This window comes from Ailuropoda melanoleuca, chromosome 5 (assembly GCF_002007445.2).
Source record: "Ailuropoda melanoleuca isolate Jingjing chromosome 5, ASM200744v2, whole genome shotgun sequence".
Taxonomy (NCBI): domain Eukaryota; kingdom Metazoa; phylum Chordata; class Mammalia; order Carnivora; family Ursidae; genus Ailuropoda; species Ailuropoda melanoleuca.
The window spans coordinates 32,004,878-32,027,508 of record NC_048222.1 but is presented as its reverse complement, the minus strand read 5'-3'; the positions used below and the strand labels follow the sequence as shown (position 1 = coordinate 32,027,508).

Below are 22,631 nucleotides of genomic sequence, written 5' to 3'. Positions count from 1 at the left end.
AGGCGGATGGTGCAGCGAAGGGGAAGCTCCCGCATGAGCAGGTTGTTCATCCAACGAAAGGCAAACTGTAGGTACTCGACCTCGTACCTCCTGAAGTGGTTATGCACCTGCTCTGAAACAGGAAGCGTCATTGGCCCCAAGGGCACAACCGAGGGGACTGGACCCTGAGAGAGTCCCGTGAGCCACAAAGGCAGTTTCCATCTCTTTCTCCCCGCTCCTCCTGGGGAAGCCAGGCACAGAAGGGCCAAACTGGCATCCGAGAGTCGTTTATGTTTGCTTCTGCCGCCTCGCAGCCACACTGCCTGGCTAACGCAGCCCCACACACATCCATGGTGATGTGCTAGGTACCTCTCTTCCCTCACGGGCCTGCTCCTGCCATAAAGCGGCAGCCATGAGGTCCACTTGGCTGCTTGACCCTATTCACTCTTGAGAGGAGGAGCCAGAATGGAAAAGAACCGTGGGGGTCACCTTGGCCATCCTCCCGCCGGTGAGGACTTCCTCCTCAGCATCCCTGACAGATGGCAGCCAGCAGGGACTTAAACACTGCCGGAGAGAGAGCTTCACTGACTCCACCAAGGGCAGCCTCTCCCACTGTAAGTGATGCACCAGAAAGTGCTTCGCTGTGTTCAGTGGAAACGAGCTCTTTCCTGACTCCCACCCTCAGAGTTAGTGTGGCGCAGGGACAACCCCACACCAACCAGATCCCTGTTCTACATGACAGCCCTTTAAGTAGTGCCTAACAGCATCTTTAAAAAAATTATTATCCTCCTCAGTTTCCTAATCTATAAAACACAGATAATCACTCATACCTCAGAAGGTCCGCGGAGGATAAAACAAGAAAACAAAAGTGCTTACAACAGCACCTGGCATGTGGTAAATACATAATATAATTTTTTTGGAAGAATAACTAATAACAATGGTGATTTCTGGGGAATAGAATTTAAGGAAGGGGGAGAATGTTTACTTTTTATTTCATGTTTTTCCAAACTGTTTTAATTTTTCTAATGCATATTACTTCTACAACTCAGTGAAACGATAAAGACATACACAGTTATAAATCCCTTATCCTCAAGTACCATGCCTTTACTGATCAGGTATTTGTGAGGGCAGAAAAAACAAGGACAGGGCAGACAGTGGCAGAAAACGCAGCCTCTGCCCCCTGGAACCTGGGAGGAGGGGTGCAAGAGAGCTGGATGTGGGCCCCGCGCTGGGGCTCAAGGCCAGGTCAGGGCAATGAGACAAAGAGGACAAAACATCCTGCGGACGATGTGTTGGAAACCATTGTAAATCAGCAAACGAGATGGGAAAACTGAAATCCTAAACCATAAAAGGAAGCTGGAATGAGTGGAACAAATCAGGGAAGGTTTTCATGAAAAGAGAAGCTGGGGAAGAGAGAAACATACGCAGTTTTTTTGGGGGGTGGGGGGGTGGAGGGAGGGCATTGCTCTGGTGAAGCACAAAATCCGGACAGAAACCCAGGAATGAGAGTTCGTAGCTGTGCAGTGTCTGGCGGAGCCCTGAAAGAGCTTTACAACTTAGCTAGTGCCTCAGAGCCCACTTAGCAGAAGACCTCGCTGTGCGGTTCCAGGCTATCTTTATGACACGTAATCCTGACGTCTCTTGCTGGGTCTCAGTTTCTTTAACAGTCAAAAGCAGGGCTTCCTGAGTTGCCTTTTAGTTCTAGAGTCCGTGACCCTAAGCCAGAGGCAAGAAATTACTGCGAAGGTCCTGCCCCTCTAAGACACCCTGCTTTCGGGGGAGCCACGTCTCCCTCCCTGCCCCCACCCAGCCCAAAGCGGCCACACGGAGCTGTGGAAAAGGCCTGCTGGGATATCAGCCAGACTTGAGGACCGTGCATCAAGCCCAGGAGTCCTGAGTGACATCACCATGTCAAGGACAAGGTCGGACTACAGCCTGATGCTAAAAGCAATGGGGAGCCACAGGACGCTTCCGAGCAGCAGAGGGACATGACCAAGACAGTGCTTTAGAACGATGCACTTGTGTGACAGAAGGTTTGGAAGAGGAAAGAATATGGAGGAGGCAAGTCCTTCTAGAAGGAAGCTGCAGAAATCCAGGCTTGGCTGGACCAGAGCTGTGGCTAGGGAAATGGAGAAGAAAGGGCGAATTTGAATAGAAAAAGGGGGGTGGGGGCTAAGGGTGGAAAAAAAGGAAGAAAAAAAAGGTGAATGTGAAGAGAGATGCTGAAAGAGAACTGACAGAACTTGGTGACCGATTACGAAGGAGAAAGAAGAACTTGAGGTGCCAGCAGAGCTCTCCCCTCCCCTTCCTGCCAAGATGAGGAAGGACAGGGTGCCGCCAATGGCAAAGATGAGTCAGAGAGGCTCGTGGTAATGCAGGGGGCTGAGGAGAGGCCCCACCAGCACCACGGGCTTGTGTCAGAACCACACTGTGCTGCTGCTAGAGAATTCCTCTTCCCCCAACCTACCATCAATCCGGCTGACAAGCTCTTCCAGTGCCTTGACCTTCTTCTGGATCCCTGGTTGTGCAAAGGTGTAGTTATCCTGCAAATGACAGAGAGCCCAGGATCAGCAGGACTCCAAAGCCGTGCGACCGCTCTCAAGTTCACTGAAACACGTTTAAAAGCACAGGCGGTTTCTCCAAAGCTGCTACCAGTGTTCTGAGCAACAAAGGAATCGACAGAACAGCAGAGTGTGGGGAGAGCCTGACAGAGCCTTGCGATGTGGGGGCATACCACCTGACTCGGGGTGTAGAGTGGAAAGGAATGGCACACTCTGAGGACAAAGCCAGGGGAACGCAGAGACTTCCTTAGACTCCAGGGGACGCTAGACCACCGCCTTTTGAAAGCTGTAAAGCCAACGGGGGAGGTGAAGATGGACGGACCGAAACAAGGAAGAGCCATGCTGGGTGGGGGACTCCACGTGATGCAGAAGGGCAAAAAGGTATTCGAAGGCCTGCAGGGAGCCCCTGCACCCAGGCCACCCACAAGGGCAGAACTGGCTCACCTGGATCCCATCTAGCAGCTTGCTCATGCACCAAAAGCTGTCGGCTTCAATGCTTCGAAGCATGTCCTGAGACAAATTGGTCACATCAAAGTTCTCCACATCCTCTTCTGTAAAACAAAAGGTGAAGAAAGTCCAGAGGTCTTCTCTAAAAAATGGAGAAAGACAGAGTCTAGTATCTTCAATGGGGTCCTGAAGGCCAGGGGAGGGCTAGGCTAACCCGATGCCCAGGAACAAGGGCCTGCCCTCCTCCCCACCCCGGTCAGGTGGGCAAGCATATCCCAGGAAAGTTCTTGAGGCTCTCATTACAACATGGAAGAGGCCATTTCTCACACCAATCCCACTGGGTCCAACACACCTTTCTCTTCTGCATTTGTTCATTCAGTTTTAGAAAAAGACACTGCAGGCCTCATGTTCAATGACTATACCCAGACCCTTGGAGATGGTCTGGAAAAATTCTTTGATTTCAGAAATTCAGTAAGCTGTCTGGCACACTCACACTTGTATATAGTGAGAAAGCTGGGAATCAGAGGGCCCCCCGTGGTTCACTGTAAAGACGGACTCTCCATATCCTGACAAGGCAGACCCACAGTCTCACCGCTCAGAAGTGAAGAGGAGCGCGTGAGGGCAGATGGCCCAAACCTGCGGGGACTTCTGGGAGTTTTAGTTTCACCAAGTTGGTAGTTCCTAAACAGGATTCCATAAAACATCAAAATGATAGGATATTCCAGAAGAAGGAATACCCTATTTATCCAGCACTTCCCAGGCTTCTTTAGCCACGGAACCTCTTTTAAAGAGGACCGTCTATTAGCTTCTCATGGAAACCCCACGCTAAGTAACAGTAGTGAGAAGCAGTCTATCTGGTCTGAGATCCAAGTGGGGACAACATCAAGAGTCTTCTAGAAACCTGAAGAAGGAAAAGGCCATGGGAGGTTTCCTCCCTGCCACAGAAGTGGAAGCGTAAGAAAGGCTCTCCTTGTCCGACAGGAAGGGCCACCTCGACCCACAGGCCCCTGTGTGCCCAGCTGAGGCCACACGTGGAAACATTCAGGACTGAGTTCTGTGACAAAGGGGGCTTTTCTCCTTAGACCCAGAGCCCTATTTTGAAATTAGGGCATTCACTGCATCCAACAAAACGTATTCAAAATCCAGCCTTTTCATTTATGAGAATTATTACTAAGACTACGACTGAACCCCCTTGGGACAATGTGTGACAATTCTTGGATTTTCATCCAGTATAAACAGCATTTTTTAATGGACATCAAGGGCTAGAAAAACACTTTTGGGGAGGGTGGAGTGCTTTGTCAGAAAACTATAATGCTAGAAACGACCTAAAAGTCTGACTTGAAGTATGGCTACAGTTAATCCATGTCAAGCGCTAACAATGGTGCCTGGCACACTGTAGGTACAATCAGCTTCTTTCAGATGAAGTTTATTAAGAATTTGTAATGACACAGGAAAGTCACAGTTTTAAGGGAAAAGAGCAAGATACAAAATTATTGATGGTATCCTCTCAGCTACCGTACATGCAATATTTATGTGTGCTTATATAAGCACAGAGGAAAGACGAATATATCACGAGGTTTACAGTGTTTATTCCCGAGGTAGTAGGGATAAAAGATTTTTATTTTCTTTAAGCTTTACTAGACTTTTCAAAATTTCTATAATAAGCATAATTTTTATAGTCAGGAAAAAAATGCACATTATTTTAGGAAAAAAGGGGCTACAATCAACTACACCTGCCTTTTATCACCAAAAAGGAATAGGATTTTGTAAACTAGCACTAAACTTGCAGAAACGAAGACTTCAGATACTATATAAGGTCCACTTGAGAAATCACATTAAAAAAAAAATCTTTCAAGAAATATCATCTCCCCCCCCCAAAGTTCAACACTTACTATTTGCCATATACATACTACGAATTCCGTTAAATACTGAGCTCTAAGCCCCAGTTCGAATCTTCCTTTTCCTCTTTGCTTCTATTACATTCCTGGATTGCCCCCGTGGTGCCGTGCACACCTGCGGGTCACTGCGTCACACGCACCTCCACCACTTTACATATCGCCCCCCTCCCCGGGATAGATCCCCGGGCACCTCCAACTCCCACTACCACAGACGGGCCCGGCCCACGGGTTCCGCCAGCCCACTCTCCCGGCCGGCTCAGCAGTGCGCGAGGACGGTGCCGTCTCCTTGAGTGACCGCGGCTGCTGCAACCAACTGTCCTAGGCAGCAGCCCCCTCTTTGTGAGAGAAGAGGGTTGTAAGAAAACTGTGAAACCCACAAGAAAGGCTCCAGACAAAAACCACTCCTGCTACTCCCACACACATTTCCCAAATGAACATCTAGAACTCCCTAAGAAGTTGAGGAGCCTTTTCCAACTTGGGTCCTCTGCCATTCCAGAACACTGCAGTGGAAATGTAACCGGGAAGGGGAACGAGGGAGAAAGAGCCTGGGGTCCCCGGGAATGAGGATCAGCCCTGGCAGCCTGTGGGTTTTTTGTCAGACAGAATAGCACGGGGCTGAGAGTGTAGACTCTGGCTCTGTCACTCACTAGGTGTGTGGCTTCGGGCACATGACTTCACTTTGGTGCCTCAATGCCTCCTCCGTTAAGGTGGTAATATCCTACCAGTAAGTTAATACGGGGAAAGGTGCTAACAAGCGGGCCTGGCACAAAATTAGCATTATGTAAATGTTAGCTAGTGTCACTGTCATTAAATGAGGAACAAATAACCTTCTACCTCTTTTTCAGTCTCTGTTATTTTGGATCTCTTATTCGCAGCCAAACCTAACCTACTCACAACACATACCTTAAAAATAAGTCAATTTCCAAAGCTTTCCATTTCTACCATTTGGTCTAACGGAAGAAAATCGAACAAAGTGAGGTCTTAAGTTGGCAAGATGCCACTCTCAGTAACTGCACCAATTCCAAACCTCGAGCTGTCCAGGGAGGAAAGGGACTAACAGACAAGATGCTGAGCCCTCTTTGGGGGCGCCTGTCTCCCCACGTGCTGCCCTGATGCCTGGCCTGCTCATTAGCCCTTCGCTTTCACAGACAGCGAGTTCAGCAGCCTTTCAGAGAGTGGGAGGAGAGTTTAGTTCTAGTGTTCTGCCTGCTGGGAGGATAAAATTCACACATTCAGTCAAAAACTGTGAGCTGAGTGCACCAGCAAAAAGCAGCAGAGAAAGGGAGGCCCAAATGCTCTCTGAAGAGCTTCATTCAGCATAAACAGTCTGTTCAGAAGGATCATTAAACATTCCACTTGAGAAAATTCAACATATAATTGAAGCTGGAATGGGAAACCATGCCAGCAACGCAGTCTCGAAAGAGGGCAGCGTCTTTGGTCGTCATTACAGAGCATCCAACAGCCAGGACCCAGACTGGAGGCAATGAGATTTTAAGGATATTTTATGGCTATTTTAAAAGGCAAAGCATTCAAAAAGAGGAAGCCCAAAAGCTCTTTATAAGAATCAAATTGCCCACTCTGGGCTTGACGAGAACATGCCCATTTATTAGCAGATAAAATGTACTTCGGCAGTGACTCCAGTCAAGTGTTTATTTTCCTGAGAACTCCAAGTCCTGGGCCTGAAATCAGCCTTGTAAATGCCTCAAATACTCCCCAACAGCTCTGGGAAGAACTGGTTCTGCTCAAACTGACAAGAGTAACTTGTCTCATCGCGGCTCTAGGCACTTCCCAGGAACCATCTGTGATTGCAGGGCAATTTCTAGACTTCATGATCTGTTGGGTCAGAATGATTAAGCCCGACTGGCAGACAGGAGAAGGTTCGAGGCATCAGACTGCAGACAGCCTTTCTATTTCCCAAAGCCTCTGGTTTACCTGATTCCTGTCTTTATTTTTTTAAGACCAGACGCATAAGAATACCTTAGATAATGTTTTCTGAACACAACAGTAAACTGATGAAAGGAAAAAAATAAAATCGGGACCATACATCTAAAGAACCTCAGAAAATAAGAACTTAAGTATCTCGTCCAGGAAAACGCCGCTTTAAGAAAAGGGTCAAGGAATTAATCTAATCACCTGTACACAACCATTTTTAAGTGCTACATAAACATATTATTGGGGGCTCCCAGGTGGCTCAGTCAGTTAAGCTTCTGCCTTCGGCTCAGGTCGTGATCTCGGGGTCCTGGGATCGAGCCCCGCATCGGGCTCCCTGCTCAGCAGGGAGTCTGCTTCTCCTTCTACCTCTGCCCCTACCCACCACTTGTGATTTCTCTCTCTCTCTCTCATAAATAAATTGTTTAAAAAACGTATTAATTGGCACTATTCACCTGGCATTTTCGGGTTAGTATACGATGGCAGCAGCCGAGACAAGGACGCCCCCCACAAACCCTGGTATGAAGGGGGTGGAGAGGCCCCCGGCTAATCCCTGGAAGGTCAAAAGACCTGACAGCTAAAGGAGAGACAAGAGAGTTGGTCTCCTCCAAGGAGAAGGTCAGAGGAAAGTCTGAGGCTCCTACAGAGCAGAGACCCGCAGGGAGACGGTTGTTTCATGCGGGCCGCACTGCAGACCGTGAGAGGAGGAGCGCTGTGTCAGAGGCAGAGAAGCAGCTGACCAGGGAGCCCTTCCCGACACTGTGCCTGTCAGTCAGGGAGGTGACTAAAAGGTAAGGATGAACTCAGAGCGATACATGGTCTCTGGCTGTACCCTACTCAGCATGGAGTAGCCTGAGTATATGTGTGTCATGAAACCCTGGTTAAAATTAATTTTAAAAACCAGCATACCGCCACATTTTCTCTGTTTTCCTTAGGTTCCTGTATTACTTTTATTTAGCGAACATTCATGACTGCTGGTTAACTCAGCCCCTTGGCACAGGCTCTAGCACCCCAGGTTGTATAAATCCAGACCACACGAGTATTCAGGTTAAAGGGGCAAGAGAAGGGCCAAGTCCAGCACACACCCTTCTAAGACCTGCCCAGACGCCGCCCACAGAGGTAGGCGGCATGCCACCAAGACACCGTGGATGTGAACAGGCTCTGGGGAGTCCAGGGCCCCCAATGTCAGCTGCTCAGAGGCTTTTCATCTAGGCTCAAACATCTGGAATGAGTTAGTAATCACAATTTGTCCTCGGTTACAATTTCTCACTTATTCCGGACCAGATGCCAGAGAGACAGAGCCAGCAGGCAGGTACGCACGTGCCACTCAGCTCACTGCCAGGCAGAGAGCAGGCGAGGTCTGAAAGTCCCAGACAGGATAAGACACAACTTGCCCTTGGAGAACTTCCCTCCTACGAGACAGGAAATCCAGCCCCAGACATCCCACCAAACGCACACGCTGCTCTCGAGTGTCCGCTGAAAGTGGTTCCACTCAGCCCTCTGGTGGGGCTGTCTCCACAGAGATGTGTGTTGCTGGGAAGAGCCTCCCATATTCCTCAACTGCTCACAGAAGGCTACTTCCTTCATCTACGGAGACGGGGCCAGGAGGCATCCTGAGGAAAAGTGTCTAAATAAAGAGGGTGCTAAAAACTTCAGCATCGACCCCTCTCCCCAGTTCCCTCCAAACCAACAGCATTAAGATAGAAAAAGGAATATCATTACCATATGATTTTATTTATAGAAAGTTTAGAAACAGGCAAAACGAATCGGGGTGTTATAAGTCAGTGAAGGAGTCACCTCTGAGGCAGTAGAGACTAGAGGGGAACACAGGGAGACCCTGGCAGTGCTGGAAATGCTCTGGGTCTTGATATGGGGCCTACCTACTTAGGAGAAATGTATCGAGCCGTGCATGTATGAGATATGTGCTTCTTAAAAAGTATATTATTCTTCAATATAAAGTTTATATTTCAAAAAGCAAACAAGGAATGTCCTCTTAAGCCCATAATGAAAACCCACCATTCCTACCGCAGTCTGTCCAGTTTCATCTTTGGCCTCCACACCTCATGAGACAGGGAGGAACAGGATGGGCAGGGTGATATCACACGCAGAGAGTCGGAGATGAGGCGGAGAAGGAAGCCTCCCGGGACCTGAGAGCACAGGCTGGAGTATAACCCCAAATGCCAGGACCCAGACCTGGCGGCAGGGTCCATGGTGCCTGAGTACGTGGGGGGTTCTTATCAACAACCCCTTGTCTTGAAAATCTGAGTGCTAACTATAAAAAAGTAACGCCTGGCTCACCCCTCACCTCCTTCAGAACTTACCACAAAGGTCCTCTCCTCAGTGTGACCCTGGATCACTGCCCTGTTTGAAACCTGCTCCTGTCGCCACTCTTGCCAACAGGGTATTATCCCTGCTTCATTTTTCTCCATAGCACTGTCACAGTCCAGCAAAAACTACCTGTTTTTCTATTTATTGTCTGTTTCTGCTCATCAGAAGTTAGGTACTATGAAGGGATTTCTTTTTATGGATGATTTACATACAGGAGACTACACACAAGCACAAGTCCCCCCCCTTATTTTTTGAAAGGAGAGATCACATACGCAAGCGGGGTGGGGGGAAGGGGCAGAGGGAAAGGGAAAGAGAGAATCTCAAGCAGACTCCATGCTCAGCACAGAGCCCAACCCGGGCCTCGATCTCATGACCCTGAGAGAAAACAAGAGTCGGACACTCAACCGACTGAGCCACCCAGGCACCCCCACAGTTCCATTTGACCCATGTATACATCTGTGTGAGAGATACCTCAGGCCAAATAGAGCACATTTCCAGCACCCCAGAAATTTCCTCATGACTCTTCCTAATCTCCAACCAGAGTCAACCATTGCTTTGATTTCTATTGCCATGGATTATTTTTGAACTCCATTTAAATGGAATCACACAATGTGTACTTTTTTGGTATCTGACTTCTTTTGTTCAACATAGTGATTTGGGGATGGTTTCTTCCACATTGTTGTGTTTATCAATAGTTCATTCTTTTTATTGCTGAGTACAAATCCATTGAATTTTCCTGTACCAGATTATTTGGGTTGGTTCCAATTTTTGTCTATAAGAATAAAGTTGCTATGAATATTCTTGTACAGTCTCTTGGAAACTGTAAGCTTTCATTTTCCTTTAATAAATACCTAGAAGTAAAAGCCAGTGATTTCTGTCTACTTGATTTACTTATGGTCATATCCCCAGTGCCCAGTATAGACGCTCAATGAATATTTGCTGTCCATCCCTTAGAGGAGAGAAAACTTCTGGCTAACTCAGCACAGCATCAAAATATTGTAATTCACTGCCCTCTGGTGGCCAAGCCCAGCAAAGCCATACTAATCCCCAAATGTCTTAGAAAAGTTATAGTGACATTTCATTCTGTCATTCATCTAGACATGTATGGAAGGCTGATTTTGGACATCAGAATGAAAGCACTGTGAATATAAGATATTTAAAACAGTCTCTGGTCCCAAAGAATCCTATAATCTGGTGGCAGAGAGCAGGAGGACAACACAAACGATAACCAGTGTGGTAAAGTGCTACAAAAGAAATGTACAGGGTTTGGAAAGAGCACTACTGGGGTGACGCGGGCAAAGGGAACATCCTTCTGTAAAGGGTGCACAAGGATCAGCCCAGGGGAGAAGGAGGAGACGGTGCAGGACAGGCTTTGGATCGCAAATGTCAATTTGGAATGGCTGAGTTTAAGGGGTGAGGAGGGAGCTGATCCCACAGGGCCCTGCATGAGCTAGATAACCTGGCCACTTGAACCGGTGCGTGATGGGATGTCACCGAAGGGCTTTAAGCAGAGGAGATGCATGGGCAAGTCTGTGTTTGAATGGTGTGTAAGGCAGATTCGAAAGGGGGATAAAACAAGAGAAGGGAAAACACACTTGGCCATTTCGGCAATCCAGGCCTGACCTAGGGACGTCACAGGAGAATGGAGAGGGAAGCAGACTCAAGAAACACTGAAAACATAAAGTCATCAGAGTTTTGCAACTCATTGGATATACAAGGCTGAGTGAGACTCATGCCCAACTCTTAGCATTTCTGACTTAGGAGTCAGGAGACGCTGCCAACTGAGAGAACAGTGTGGCCGGGTATGGGGAAAAATGGAGTTGGTGAAACACAGATTCTGAGGAGCCTCGGGGTAGCAAAAATTGCAGGTGTCCACAAATAACTGTTCCCCCCCCCACTTCTTGGTGAAGGGGCCCCTAAAGGATATGGCCACCCAGGCTTCTAGCGTCATTTGCAGCTGGCTATGGCCATATGACTAAGTGCAGACAGAAGAGATTCAAACCCAAGCACCATATACAACTTTGGGAAGTGTCCTTAAATAGAAGGAGTATGCCTTTCCTCCTGTCTTCCTCCATACTGGATGGAATACAGACATGATGGCTGGAGCACAAATAGCTACCTTGCATCACAAGAAGGAAACCAGAGACTGAATGAAAATGGTAGAACAAGACAGAGGAGCCTGGGCCCCTGATATCTCAGGGCAGCATACAAGCCCTGGACTGCTGACCTCTTGGCTTCCATGTGAGAGAAATGAGCTTTTCTATCTTCCTCAGGATACTATTATTTGGGGATCCCAGTCCCCCGTAGCCACACTAGCCCTAGCTGATCGTCTACAACACATCCAAGTGGAAATGTCACGCAGGGAACCCGACTCATAAGTCAGAGGTCTGGGCAAGACTTCCCTTCTGGGGCTTCCATGGCTATGATGCTTCTGGAAACATCACACTTCAGGTAAAACTGCTTCCTGAGGAAGGGAAGAGGGGGAGTGATTTAATACTGGTTCACTTTGTACTAACCGAAACCAGCAGACACAACTCTGTTTCTGAAAACAAGATCATGAACTCTGCTCTTCTGCAGGATTTCTTCACACGTATCCTGTAAATAGTTGCCATTAAGCCATTTATTTTGATGATGACCACGCTATCAGTTATACTGGACCTTAATATGTTCATAGCTAGATCAGTCATATCATCTGAGCCCAGAAGTTCTCGTAGATGAGAGTCTGGAGGTCCTCTGCAGGCCTGGGGGGTCAAGACCAGAGACTGCGTCTCCTTTAGCACCGTCACCCTGGGCCCAGACACAGCTGCCTTCTCCACAGGTGACCCACTTGCACATGAGCAGCTGGCTTCAGCAGATAAAGAAGCTGCCTGGGGGCCAGGTTAGCTAGAGACAACTTCTCTTGTCAGCCCAGAGGGAATCACTTTTACCACAAACATGACACACCGTGAAGTAAGATCAGGTGCTAATGTGTAGAAGTGACAGCGGTGGGACACAACAGACTGGGGAGGAGGTACAGGAGAAGCTCTGATACGGCACATCCCCCGCACTACAGGGCAGTGAGGTGGGGCGCTGGGGGAGGTGACCCGGTGGGACCTGCCCAGGATGACAGGGCAACAGTCTGGCTTATCCCACAGGCGAGGGATACCTGAGGTCTCCTGCAGTAAGGAGTGTCAGAGCCAAAGCCATGGCAGCAGCTCCTTATTAGGATACAACACCATTAGAGAAGGGGAGAAAAGCAGCATTATTACCCAGACAAGAGAATTCTTCTTCTCCTTTAATTTTTTTTTTCTGTATAAGTTCTATGCCCTACATGGGGCTTGAACTCATGACCCTGAGATCAAGAGTCACACGTTCTACTGACTGAGCCAGACTGGTGCCCCAAGAATTTTTCTTAAAGGCCACAAACAATGTTGTTTCTCATGTTCAAGAAAGATCCTGAGGCTGGGGAGAAGTCTGAATGCCTTATTTCTTTAAAATTTAATTTATATTCCTCAACTGATGAATGCATAAATAAAATGTGGTATATCCATGCAATGGAATATTTGACCATAAAAAGGAATAAAGTGCTGACAGATACTACAACATGGATGAATCTCGAAAATGTGGTAAGTGAAAGAAGCCAGGCACAAAACACCACATACGATAAGATTCCATTTATATGAAATGTCCAGAAAAGGCAAACCCATAGAGACAAAGTAGATTGGCAATTGGTTAGGGGTAGAGAGGATGGGAAGCTTGGGGGTGATGGCTAAGAGACACAGGGTTTCTTTTGGGGATGATGAAAATGTTCTAAATTGTCTGTGGTGATGGTTACAAAACTCTATATACTAAAAACTACTGAACTGTACATTTTAATGGGTGAATTACATGGTATATGAATTACATCTCAATAAAAATTCTACAATAAAAAAGCCCACAGAACTTAACTTAAAAATTTACTGTAACTCCAATAAAACTTCTAGAAGGTTCCTACTTCCTGAATTTAGCAAGTTGACTCTAAAGTTCATGTGGTAGGCAGAAGACATGCTGCCAACAGACACATGAAAAAGACACTCAACATCATGCATTATCAGGGAAATGCAAATCAAAAACACACTGACATTCACCTCACACCTGTCAGAATGGCTAAAATAAAAGACACAAGAAAAAACAGGTGTTGGAGAGGATGTGGAGAGAAAGGAATGCTCCTGCACCATTGGTGGGAATGCAAACTGGTGCAGCCACTGTGGAAAACAGTGTGGAGTTCCTCAAAAAATTAAAAATAGAACTCCCCTGTGATCCAGGAATTACACTACTGGATGTTTACCCAAAGAATACAAAAACGGAAATTAAAAAGCACATGTGCCCTCCTATGTTTATAGCAGCATTACTTACAATAGCCAAGATATGGAAGCAGCCCAAGTGTCCACCGATAGATGAACGGATCAAGAAGATGTGGTGTATACACACAATGGAATATTATTCAGCCATAAGAAAGAATGAGATCTTGCCATTTGCAATGTAGTGCCATATGATTTTCCACTCACATGTGGAATTTAAGAAACAAATGACACAAAGGAGCAAAGAGAAAAAAAGTGAAAGAGGGACAAACCAAGAAACAGACTTAACTATAGAGAACTGCTGGTGACCAGAGGGGAGGGGGACTGAGCAGGGCATGTGTGATGAGCACTAGGTGATGTGTGGGAGTGTTGAATCACCAGATTGTGCACCCGAAAGTAATATTACACTGTATGGTAACTAACTGGAATTTAAAATAACATTTTTTTACGGGGCGCCTGGGTGGCACAGCGGTTAAGCATCTGCCTTCGGCTCAGGGCGTGATCCCAGCGTTATGGGATCGAGCCCCACGTCAGGCTCCTCTGCTATGAGCCTGCTTCTTCCTCTCCCGCTCCCCCTGCTTGTGTTCCCTCTCTCGCTGGCTGTCTCTATCTCTGCCAAATAAATAAATAAATAAAATCTTTAAAAATAAAATATAAAATAAAATAACATTTTTTTAAAAGGTAGAAATCTAAAAATAAAATGAAGTTCATATGGAAGAAGAGCCAAGACAAGTTTTTAAAAAGGGTGATGAAAGGGCCTGAAATAATGATAAAAACACGGTAGAAAGCTCAAAACCCCAAGCCGTGTGCTGCTTGCATAGAAATGGAGATAAATGGAACAGAATAAAGAAGAAGGGCCATGTAAATAAAGGAATTAGTATTATATTATGAAGAGGGATGTCACAGCAGCGAAGAAAGGATGGTTATTTATAAATGGTGCTGAAATAATGAACCACTGGGATGCACAGGAACTTTAATCTCAACCCTCACCATACGGGAAAACAAATTAATAATGAAATTTAAAAAGCTAAATGTAAAAAGAAACCCACAAGAGAAGAGAAGGAGGGGCGCCTGGGTGGCACAGCGGTTAAGCGTCTGCCTTCGGCTCAGGGCGTGATCCCGGCGTTATGGGATCGAGCCCCACGTCAGGCTCCTCTGCTATGAGCCTGCTTCTTCCTCTCCCGCTCCCCCTGCTTGTGTTCCCTCTCTCGCTGGCTGTCTCTATCTCTGCCAAATAAATAAATAAATAAAATCTTTAAAAAAAAAAAATAAAATAAAATAACATTTTTTTAAAAGGTAGAAATCTAAAAATAAAATGAAGTTCATATGGAAGAAGAGCCAAGACAAGTTTTTAAAAAGGGTGATGAAAGGGCCTGAAATAATGATAAAAACACGGTAGAAAGCTCAAAACCCCAAGCCGTGTGCTGCTTGCATAGAAATGGAGATAAATGGAACAGAATAAAGAAGAAGGGCCATGTAAATAAAGGAATTAGTATTATATTATGAAGAGGGATGTCACAGCAGCGAAGAAAGGATGGTTATTTATAAATGGTGCTGAAATAATGAACCACTGGGATGCACAGGAACTTTAATCTCAACCCTCACCATACGGGAAAACAAATTAATAATGAAATTTAAAAAGCTAAATGTAAAAAGAAACCCACAAGAGAAGAGAAGGAAACACGGGAGAGTATTTTCGTAATATTGGGGTGGGGAAGGAAAGACTTCCTAAGTAAGATTCTGAATCCCAATACCGCGAAGAAGGAGCAGTCTCAGGGTCCTCAGCACGATTTGCGAGGACTGGTTTACTTGTCGTTTGAGAGCCCCTCCACTAGAGGGCAGGGCCCGCACCTGTCGGCTTAGATCTCTATGTCCGGGCAGGCACGGAGCAGGAGCTCAAAAACCCCCGCCAAATGGTGTTTGACTATGTAAAAATTCAGAAGTTCTACATAAGGAGACACAATAAACAAAGTTAAAAGACAAGTGATAGTCAGGCGCCTGGGTGGCTCAGTCGTTGGGTGTCTGCCTTCTGCTCGGGTCATGATCCCAGCGTTCTGGGCTCAAGCCCCACATTGGGCTCCCTGCTCAGTGGGAAGCCTGCTTCTCCCTCTCCCACTCCCCCTGCTTGTGTTCCCTCTCTCGCTGCCTCTCTGTGTCAAATAAATAAATAAAATCTTAAAAAAAAAAAAAAGACAAGTGATGGTTTTGGACAAAAACAATATTAGGTGGAGCCATATAAAATTCCCATGGGGGGTAAAAATGGCTGAATATTACAATATCAGGTGGCAGGACCTAGTATTTTTAATACATACCAGATAAAGGATGAATATATCTAATCTACAGAAAGTTCTTACAAAACAACAAGACCAGCATCCAAAAGGAAAAAAATGGTAAAGAATTTGAACAAGCAGGTCACAAAGACACAAATGCTAATATGCGCCCCTCACCCAAGAGCAAGTGAAACAAAAACTGAAACACAGACCATGGTTAATTTGCCAGACTGCTGAAACAGAACTGGATGGAGGTATCTAGTTTTGCTAAGGATGCGAAGAAAAGTGCACCCACGCTTTAGTGGTTGGAATATAAACTGGTATAAACTTTTCCGGAATGTGATTTAGTAGGTACGTATTTGGCATGCTCTTAGGACTACCAATTTCACTTCTGGGACTCTCCTTCAGAGAAATATGTATTTTTTTAAAAAGATTTTATTTATCTATTTGAGAGAGAGAGTACAAGGGAGGAGGAGAGGGGGGGAGAGGGAGAGGGAGAAGGAGAAGCAGACTCCCTGCTGAGCAGGGAGCCCAATGTGGGGCTTGATCCCAGAACGCTGGGATCATGGACTGAGCTGAAGGCAGATGTTTAACTGACTGAGCCACCCAGGCGCCCCTTAAGATTTTATTTTTAAGTAATCTCTACACCCAACATGGGGCTTGAACTCACAACCCCAAGATCAAGAGCTGCATTTCCTCAGACTGAGCCAGCCAGACACCCTGGGAGATGTATGTATTTTAACACAAATGCACAAGAAAATATATATAAGGATATTCAAAATATGTACAATATTATTTATAATAGCTAAAAATGATAGACGAATGTCCTTTCATAGAAGGATTGTTAAATAAACTGTAGTGAAGCCTTATTATGGAAATAAATGTCATTGCTGAAAATGATGAGGTAGACCTGTATGTCTAGACTTAGGAAGCTGGCCGTGATTTTTTTTTTAATGAAAACAAGCAAGATATAGAAAAGTATGTAGATACTTGGGGCACCTGGCTGGCTCATTCGGTAGAGTACACGACTCTTGATCTCGGGACTGTGAGTTCAAGCCCCATGTTGGGTGTAGAGATGGTTTAAAAACAAAATCTTTGAAAAAAAATATAGATAGCTTAAACCCATTTTTTCTGAACACAATAAAGAACAATAATACGTACAGTATATGCACCAGGCCAGGGTGGGAGGTAGGGGGGAGTAATAACACTTCTATACTTTCTGATTTTCTTTCCTTTTTTTTTTTTTTTAAGAGAGAGAATCGGGTGGGGGGCGGGGGAGAGGGAGAGAGAATCCTAAGCAGTCTCCATATCCAGTATGGAACCCGATGCCAGGCTCAGTCTCACAACCCTGAGATCATGACCCAAGATGAAATCAAGAGTCGGACGCTCAACAGGCTATGCCACCCGGTGCCCCTTGTTTTTATTTTTTTATTATTTTTTTAATATAAAGAAGTACTTTTTAAGGTATTATTTATTTGAGAGAGAGAGAGAGAGTGAATGCACAAGCCGGGGAGAGGCAGGAGAGGGAGACACAGATTCCCTGCTGAGCAGGGAGCCCGATGCGGGACTCGATCCCAGGACCCTGGGATCATAACCTGAGCCGAAGGCAGACGCTTTACCGACTCAGCCACCCCGGTGCCCCTGTTTTGATTTGTTTATTGAGCATGTACTTCTACCACAAATTTTTTTTAAAAGGCAAGGAGCAGTAAGAAATGCATTGCCCCCTTTGGAGCACAGAACGGAGTAGACGGAGCCATTAGAAGTTTAAGAACAAGAATCTAAGTTGAAACACCGCCAAGTCATATAAAGAGGACAGGTATTAAGGTCAAAAGACCTGGGTCTGAGATTGGAATTAAATCTTTGAGCCTTGGATTTCTCAGTTGTAAACTGAGTTGATACACCTACCTTAAAGAGACAGTGGGGCCTACTGGATGAAATACAGTATGTCAAAGTGCTTTGCAAAATGGTAAAGTGCTTTAAGAATCAGGGTGTTATCACGGGTTGGCATGGCAAAGCCCCAGGCTGAAAAATAGAAAAACAAGGGCTAAAGCTACAGACTCCTAAGGGGAAAAGAGAGAGATGGGAACTGATGGAATAAGAGAGATTTAGGAGACACATAAACCAATTAGAACGTGTGTACCCAATATGCACCCTCATTCGAGCAAACTATTAAACATATTTAGAAGAATCAGAAAAATGTGAATGCTGACGGTACATGAGATTATACTAAGAAGCTCCAAGGTTTCAGCGGCACAGGGTGTCAGGCTGCGGGTTTCTCTAAGCACTGTCTTCCAGACGTACATGCAGACATTTACGGATGAAACGATCTGATACCTGGTATTGCTTCCAGATAGTTCACAAAGAGGAAAGGGTGGAGAATGGACAGAGGTAGGGATGGGACAAGACTGGCTGGTGAAGCTGGGTGAGAGATATGGAGATCTGTGGTATGATGTTTTTCTACTCTTACAGATGTTTGAAATTTAACCTAATCAAAGTTTTTATAAAGATGAATGGACCCCCCCTTCCTCAGTCTAGGAGGAGGTACCAAGACCCTTCTGAAGTCTGTTGTAGAAGTTAAGCCAGGTACAGCCTTGCCAAGACTGGCCCCGAGGAAGGGCAGAGGAAGCCTACACTTTACTGTGTAAACACCATGGGCCAGCAGATGGGGCTGACAAATAGCAAGACCAGAACGCGGGCACATCTATAAAGAAAGGCGCGGTGCTTGGCGGGACCAACAGCGTTGTGCCTACAGAAAGAAAAGGAAAATTTGGTACAAAATGTAAGTGGCAGCTAACAGGATAATTAAATATCCAATTAGAACTGCAGCTGCTGCGGATTATTTTGAACTGGCTTAACTCTGTTACCAAGACTTCACAGCCAGCATTTACACTTCAAATGTTGATTAGTGAATGGCTTAATACCTTTCTAGGCTCATCCTTTAACACTATTTCAGAAAAGTCTATTGCAAGAAGCAACCCCCAAATCCCAAGAGATCAGCTGCTCTGCTCTTAATAAAGTTAAACACACAGAATTAAGCTGCCTCTGAAAACTGACCTATTAACGTGAAGGGAAAATGAAAAGTCCTCTAGCAAAAGCTTTGTTTATATGCTTTTGGTAGCTACATTTTAACTCGTCTTTCTTTTGCTTGGGAGTCCCTGGTCAAGTGAGCAAGAGTGACCTTACTCCCAGTTCTGCTGTCATTACTTTTCAGAGACTGCCTCATTCATAAAAGACCAAAACACCATCCGTTGTGTCCCATCGGAAAACAATGAGTGAGAGGGATCAAGTCAGACAGTTTTACACCCGAACATTCCAAGGGGCTCTACTCCGATCCACTTCTCATTACCCTCCTGCCCTCCAACACTGGCTTCCTCCAAACCCACAATAACCCACCGCCTCCAGAGCCTAAAGAAAAGAGTTCTAGTCCTCGCTCTGCCACCAATAAGGAGGGACAGCATCTCACAACCCATCGGGGAAATGAGGGGATCACATGGATGGTGTTCTGAGGCCCCCCTCCGATGTTCTGATTCCCCCATGCGCTCCCCTTTAACTGGCTGAGAGAACAAACATGACAGATGGGTTTTCCTGTGAATCTCTAAGCACAAGCAGTTGAGGAAACCAAAAGGAGAAGGGGAGGACCCTTAACCCCTTTTCAGACTCTGCCTAATTCAGGCCTGGCCAGAGGACGAGGCTGGAGCTGTAAGAAAACCTAACTGCCACCATGATATCTACTCATTCTATCTAAAGTGACAAACACCTAATGGGGCAAGAGGCGAAGGAGGAGGAGAGAAATTAAGGTCCTGGAGCTCTCCTTGGCTCCTTCCTTCACCTCCAACATGAGCTCAATTCCGAGCTTTCCTCCTCTCCACGGTCACATCCTGCTAAGATACAGCATGTGAACTCAAGTGTGAAGGCCTCATGTACAATCAAAAATTCCAGCTTTCGTGGGAGAGGGCCTGTGTTCGAGACAAGCTCAAAACAATCCCAAAATGACCTCAAATAAAGCACCAAACCATCTGTTTATGGCAGAACATAAAGGTATCCGTTTGGTCCTTCTGTGACAAAGCAGGTCCTTTCTGGGTGAGATCTGTGGCCATCTCAAGAGAAAAATTAATTCCAGGCTGCTACTGCTGTCGAAACAGGTTTAACTGTGTATTCGAGGGCCACGATCTCTTTTTCAGTAAGACATGCCTACTGGCTGCACTCTTGGGAAAAACAAACACACCGCAGATAAGAAAACAGCAATAGTTTGTTCAAAACTTGGTACTCATGCTTCTTACCCACATATTCTGAGAGGAAGACGACAAAGAACGGAGTGACCAGGTCATTAATTCCCTGGACATACCCACTGGCAGGGTGTCGGATGGCCCAAATAAAAAGAATTCTTTCGAAGATCTAGGAAAATGAGAAAGAAGACATGACTGTTAAATCACAGGGATACGCTCCCTCCCTGCACTAACTTACCTCACAACATAACTCAGGGATGCCGCCGTATTTTTAGGAAATTCTAAAACTATTGTGGAACAAAGGAAGTATACAAAAATGCAGAAAGTTTCTAAGAAGCTGGTTGTTTTTAAACAGGGGTGGATAGTTCTTGCCCTTTGTTTCTCTTTGCAGGAGGCAGTCACTGTGATCTGAAAGTGGGAAAAGGGCAGCACAGTGACACAAATGCCTGAGAAGGTCTGCTACGGATGGCACTAACCTGGGCCACCACGTTCTCACTTGTAGATACCTGGTTCTCGATCTCCAGAAGCAAGACGGTAGAACATCTAAGTTCTGATACCTCTTCCAAATCTTTTATCATCATCACAAGGGGTGGAGAGGAAACCCCTTCTCCGCCATGCTCTCCTTTCTCCCCACTGAGACGGAAAGAAACTTAGACCCAGATGTACTTCTAGCCCAGCCTGACCGGGAGCCAGTGACAGATGTCAATGCAGGAAGCCACTGCGTGTATCAGGATGCAACCCAGACATTCGCTGGGAACAGGAAGTCAAATAAGCCTAACCCTACAGCTAGGAACTTGAGAACAGACAAATCAACCCGGGCCTCCATGGGAAAGCTGCTGGGGTTAAGTATATTAGCCACAGGAGGCCAAAGACCTACAGTGGGGAGAAAGAAAAGATTTTTCGGGTCCCTTTTCAGAGTCTGGCCCTGCCCCACTCAGCTACACTCCCTCTGCCTTCATTAGGCCCTCTCAGCCCCCCACCTCCCCCAATTCTCTGATGCTACTTATCTCCTGGCTTCATCTTGGTGACCACAACTCCCCAGTTCAACACATTCTTTACACTGGCTTTGACTGGGCTGCCTCATGTCTCTGTGAGCCACACCAGAGGGATGGCAGAACTGGTGGTGACCACGAACAGGGGCACAGATGAGTGGGCCTCCACAGCACATGGGCTCTGGGGGCAGACAGCAAAGGCAGGCCTTCTCAGGGGTCAGGGGCACTGGAGAACCAGCCCTCTGCCCCCAGGGAGAACAATAGCAAGGAAATGCCTGTACGGTTTTGGAGTTGGTGAGCTAGTGTAGGAGAGAAGTAGAGAATCTAGAGACACAACAAAGGATGCTTCCCAGCCCCCATGTTGAGTCTGCCTTCCAGCTGGCAGAGGGAGCTGAGAAACACGCCCATTGTCAACACTCCTGCCCTTACAGGCAGTGAGAACAAAGCCCTGCCCGGGAGCGAGCTAACCTCTCTGTCTCCACTAGACTTGCCCACTTGCTCTCTGGGGCCGAGCACAGGGTGTGGCAGCCTCATCTGTGTTAGGCCCAACACGCTAATGGAGGCCCTTCTAAATTCTTTCCTCCCTCCCTTGAATCAGAAGCTCAAGCTAGACCCAGCATGTTCAGGAAGATCTCAAGGAGCCCCTGCCCTGTGGCTTATGTCTGTCTGGATGTGTCTGTTAGTTCTGAAGGACTCACCAGGGCTTCTGCTCCACGCTATCAGCTCCCTGTGAATACACAAATCCCGACTGACTAGTTTAAACAAGGGCCAAGTGCAAGGAAGCTAGCGGTTCACGGTCAGCAGACATGCGAGAATCCCTCGCCGGTAAGGATGGGACAACACAGTATACAAGCTGCCGAAGCCATGGAAACTGAAGAGCCCAGGCCTGGTTACCAGAGGGGACCAGACAGTCTCCGTGACAGAGAAACAGCCTGGGCTAATCTTGCCTTGTAGAGAGGAGCGAAGGGGATAATCCCTAAAGGTTCTTCCTGTACCTCTTGTGCTTGTGTGGGTAATTCTGACTTATTATAGTCAATTCTCAAGTATCTTTCAGATATGCAAAGCAAGTCCTTCAATATTCAGTGTTAGTTCTCTGCTCCTCAGTTGGCATTTTAAGAATTAAGTAATACTCTTTGACTGTACCCTGCTAGAGGCAGAGAAGATTCAAGAAAAAATGGAAAGAATAAAGTTTGAGTTTCCCTCTTTGTACTCAGGTTCCACTACTAGGAAAAACAACTTTAACAAACTACTTTCCCTGTATCAAAGTTTACAGTAAGCATGCACAGGTAAAAGAGAAGGATCTGAACATCTCCAAGTTCAAGTGAGGAATAAGCAGGGCTGAGCTGTGGGAAACAACGGGAGAGACCAAGGGATCCTCAGTGGATTTTTAGCTTCCTTTGAACTGAATCTTAGAGGTAAAATAATGCTGTCACCCTCAAAATCTTCTTTATGCTATTGGTAAGTCATGAGGCGGTCACACCAATAAAATTATGAATATAATCTAAAGTCAAAAAGAAATTATCTTGAGCAATTCTATCACCATCCCTCTCTATGTGAGGATAACTGAAAACAGAGTTCAGAGAGCACTTACACCCAGTGTCCCAGCCACTGTGAAGCTGCGAAGGAAATCCCTAATCTCAACGAGGTTATAATCACTGCTTGGTCAAAAAATAATAGGGGCG

The 22,631-nt window shown here is 46.2% G+C and overlaps 1 protein-coding gene across 1 annotated transcript in view; it reads right to left on the bottom strand.

Moving 5' to 3' along the window:
• Positions 1-22,631, bottom strand: part of TBC1D22B (TBC1 domain family member 22B) — a 70,151-nt gene that overhangs the window by 12,250 nt on the left and 35,270 nt on the right. The window contains exons 8-11 of the mRNA XM_034661688.1: positions 20,012-20,126; positions 2,985-3,091; positions 2,447-2,522; positions 5-112 (exon numbers count right to left, since the gene is read on the bottom strand). Coding sequence (XP_034517579.1) covers positions 5-112; positions 2,447-2,522; positions 2,985-3,091; positions 20,012-20,126 — 406 coding nt within the window. The remainder of the gene's footprint in view (positions 1-4; positions 113-2,446; positions 2,523-2,984; positions 3,092-20,011; positions 20,127-22,631) is intronic.